This window comes from Orycteropus afer, unplaced genomic scaffold (assembly GCF_000298275.1).
Source record: "Orycteropus afer afer isolate SDZICR_OR568_19922 unplaced genomic scaffold, OryAfe1.0 scaffold00717, whole genome shotgun sequence".
Classification (NCBI taxonomy): domain Eukaryota; kingdom Metazoa; phylum Chordata; class Mammalia; order Tubulidentata; family Orycteropodidae; genus Orycteropus; species Orycteropus afer.
Window position 1 is genome coordinate 924,584 of NW_006922304.1, and position 4,128 is coordinate 928,711.

The 4,128-nt window shown below is 43.3% G+C and overlaps 1 protein-coding gene across 1 annotated transcript in view; it reads right to left on the minus strand.

The window, feature by feature from the left end:
• The window catches only part of TMEM230 (transmembrane protein 230), a 16,776-nt gene extending 12,648 nt beyond the window's left edge, over positions 1 to 4,128 (minus strand). Inside the window, exons 1-3 of the mRNA XM_007957220.1 lie at positions 4,055 to 4,128; positions 2,479 to 2,569; positions 230 to 343 (exon numbers count right to left, since the gene is read on the minus strand). Of these exons, the coding sequence (XP_007955411.1) occupies positions 230 to 343; positions 2,479 to 2,569; positions 4,055 to 4,128 (279 nt within the window). The remainder of the gene's footprint in view (positions 1 to 229; positions 344 to 2,478; positions 2,570 to 4,054) is intronic.

Genomic DNA, 4,128 nt, shown 5'->3' on the forward strand with positions numbered 1-4,128 from the left:
GCACCTAACAACAACAACATACTGATTTGTAACTGCCCTGCCAAGATCCTTCCTTCTACAGGCTATGGCTGAAAGGATCTCCGATAAGTTTCCTTCCCTCTAATGCCTCCTTCTAGTCACTCCCTCTAATCGCCAAGGACAGTTAGCAAAACCTCCACCTGGAAGGTCCTTCCTGCCAATGCAGTAGAAACATAGCCAGCCAGTCTTACCAGTTTCCTTCTGCATTTACCTGAAGGTCAATGTAGCCATCGTCTGTGCTAGAGAGCCTTGAGTATTTCACTTTACTACTGGGAATCCCAGTAGCCAGGTTGGTACGAGACGGCATCATAACACGTAGACACAGCTACACTCTGAAAACAGAGGAAATCTTATTGTTTGCAGGCAACAATGAGTCCAGGACTCACAGATGCTACATATTGGAGTTCTGGGCTGCAATGCGATATTGCACCTGGCAATTTAGGCTATTGAGGTGCCTCTAACAGTGAAAAAACAATCTCATTATGTATCCACTCTCATTTGTCCTGCTGAAATAACAGACAAGGCATTCTCCAAGATTAGACCTCAAATTTATCTTGCAACAATGTTCTCTGCTTCCTGATTTTTCCCAAGTCACACAGAGGATAGGTATAAGAATGGTGACTCAAATCTAGGTTCATGGGACACCAAAGTCCACACTTTCAACCACTCTGCTACAGTTCTAACCGCCTGCTTCCCCTGCTTTAGGTAGAAGCAAGAACAGCCTCTGCTCACATGATTCTCTTATTTCCCAGGGAGGAAGGAGAGGGGGTGAGGAATCATTATACCTGTTTTCCCTGATGGGTATCATAAAAAAAAAAAAAGTAATTTGCGCTTTTTAATATATTCACAGTGCTGCACAATGGATTATCATCCCTACCCCCCAATGATAAAGGAACTCTGGTAGCGTAGTGCCTAGGGCACTTGACTGCTAACCAGAAGGCTGGCAGTTCAAACCCACCAGCAACTCCTCAGAAGGAAGGTTGAGCAATCTACGTTTGTAGTGATACCACCTCGGAAACCCAAAGGGGTTGTTATGAGTCAGGTCTGACTCGAAAGCACACAACAAAAACAAAGATCTAGAAAGCTTCTCATTGTAAATTTGGAAAAGCTACTATACCACTCAGGATCAGTAATGTACCAATCTCTTCTCATATGCCCACCTCTCTACCCCTCCCCAAGGACTAAACTAGTGATTCCATTTTCCAGGTTATGTCTGTAGCTACATGTACCTTGTACACTTTTTCTCCCTCCATAAACAAAGTTATAGAAACAAAATCAGTACATCTATTTTGAACACAAAGCTATTTCAATTCTAAATGTGAAGCATATATTGAAAAACAAAAAATTAAGAACAGGCAGCTCTTGACTTACCAGTATTCTAGTTAGGACGAGTGGCATTGTTGTGGCTTTTTTTTTGGGGGGGGGGGGTATGTCTTATTGTTAGTAATAAGGAGATCTGGTGGAACTGTGGTTAAGAGATTGGGCAGCTAACCAAAAGGTAAGCAGTTGGAACCCACCAGGCGTTAGATGGGAGGAAAATCAGGCAATCTACTTCCATAAAGATTTACAGCCTTGGGAACCAGACAGGGTCACTGTAAGTCCAAATCAACTCAACAGCAGTTGGTTTGAGTTTTTTTGTTTTGTTTTGTTTTATTGTTAGTAATATGTACTACATACAACGTTATAGCATCTAATTTGCTAATGTCATCATATCTGTAAGTTTGTATGTAATGTTTCCAACTTCCAAAGACAAAAATTGGATTTACAAAGATACTGATTGTAAAAGACCATAATAATGAAATAAGGGGAAGGAAAAAACAAGTATTCGACTTACGCCAGAACTGACTTACGCCTGGACATCATAAATCGGGGATTACTTGTACTTTAATAAAAGCCACATAAAGAACATAAAAATGCTAAAACTGGCTTTTTGGTAATTATCATCATATTAATGGCACAGTATTTATCTAGTGTTTTGTTAGATGCCAGGAACTGTTCTAAACCACCACCACCCCCCAAAAAAAACCCACTGCCATGGAGTCTGTTCCGACTCAAACTCCATTCAGTTTCCAAGGCTGTAAATCTTTAGGGAAGGAGACTGCCTCATCTACCTTCCACAAAGCAGCTGGTGCGTTTCAACCGCCAAGCTTCTTCCTAGCAGTCAAATGCCTTATGCTGCACCAGAGCTCCTTAGGCACCGTTCTAAGTTCTCTCAAAAAAAAAAAAAAAAAAAAAAAGCACTGCCATCAAGTATATGGAGTAGAGGGTTTTTTGGTCACCAAAAAACCAAACTCACTGCCATCTAGGCATTTTGTTGCCAGAGCTGCCAAGGGAAACGCTAACGCCAAGCAGGATGGGTTAAAGGAAGGACTTTATTGTGTGGACACTTGGCTCTGTGGAGTCATATCCTGCGACTGAGTTAACATAGGTTACACAGGGCTTTGTATGTTTCCGGAGTACATGGGGTATATGGTGGTTGATTTCTTTTCTGAAAAACTCAAGCAGGGTTGTTTTACAGAAGCGGGAAGTGCAGCAAGAGGGACGGGAATGCCTACGGGGGGGGGGGGGCAGCAAGAGGGGGGGGGACTTATCTGGGGGTTTCCATTCTCTAAGTTTCTTTCTCGAAACTGGGTGTGGCCTGCCTCAGTTTGGACTCATGGCAAACCCCATTGGGTTTCCGAGGCTGTAAATTTTTAGGGAAGCAGATGGCCCCATTCTTCTTTCAGCAGAGCGGCTGGTTGGTTTGAACTGCTGGTCTTCTGGTTAGCAGTCAAGTGCCTTATCCACTACACCAGAGCTCCCTGAGTAGACACAGAAACCCTATAAAGAACTGCTCCGTAGCATTTCCAAGGCTATAAACTTTTACAAAAGCAGAACTGCCTCATCTCTCCCTCACCAAGCAGCTGGTGCGTTCACCCACCTTTTGGTTAGCAGCTGCACGGTTTAACCACTGCATCACCAGAGCTCCTTTCTAAGTATTTTATACGTACTTAAGCACATGAAAGGAGCTCTGGTAGCGTAATGCCTAAGGCACGTGATTGCTAACCAGAAGGCTGGCGGTTCAAACCCACCAGCCACTCCTCAGAAGGAAGGTTGGGCAATCTATTTTCATAGTGATACTGCCCTGGAAACCCAAGGAGGGGTCACTGTGAGTCGGGTCCAACTCCACGGCACAGAACAACAACAACCACATGAAAGTACTTTCAGTCAACGTAAAACAACTAGCATTATGAAAGAATCATGCTAAATGTTCACGTGCCTTTCTGGCTATTAAATACTTGTACAGAAATTAAGTACTGAAGGAATAGTAACGCCAATTTGTATTCTTTTCTAGAAGAGATGGATGAAATTGCACCAAATTCTAGTTTTTTAAGTGTCGTCATCCTGATTACACAATAATCTAAATTTACTTCTACAAAACTTAAAACTTCAAACTCCCAATATGCAGCGCTTTGGAGGGCATTTAATTATATCTGACTTGCATTTTCTAAATTTTTTAATTTCACACTCTCCATTAATTATTCATACACCTGCATCAAAACAAAAGAAGGTGGAGAAAGGAGGGAAGAGGCGAATGCGTAAAATTCCTCAAAAACACAAAAAGATAGTAAGTAAGTATATATTGTGTTCTCAAAGTACTAGTCCAAGTTCCCAGGAGGCTTTTTATCAACTTCATCGCAACTCCCTCAGAACCTAAACGTGGCACGATTTTTTAAAAGTAACGTGCTGCTTACCAACAATAAAGTTATACAGCAAAAAAACAAAACAAAAAAAAGTATCGTGCTTAGCAGTGCTTGGCACTACATGCCTCTACACACACTATATTTCTGCCAGCATTCAGAGCCGGAAGAGAAAGAATCGACACGAATTGAGACACAAACAAAACCGGTTCTCGGAAACAGCCCAACCGTGTACCCGGAGAGGAAACACTTCACACTGAAACCTCCGGGCTGTATTCCGCGGGGAGGGCAGATTGGGCCACTATGGAGCCCGAGGAGGACGCTTCTGACCCTGGCCCGCCGCACGTACGCCTTACCCGAGAGCGGTGCCAGGCCGCCCACGCGCGGAAAGCTCGCCCACGGTTGGCAGCTGAAGAGTTCGAGGCCGCAT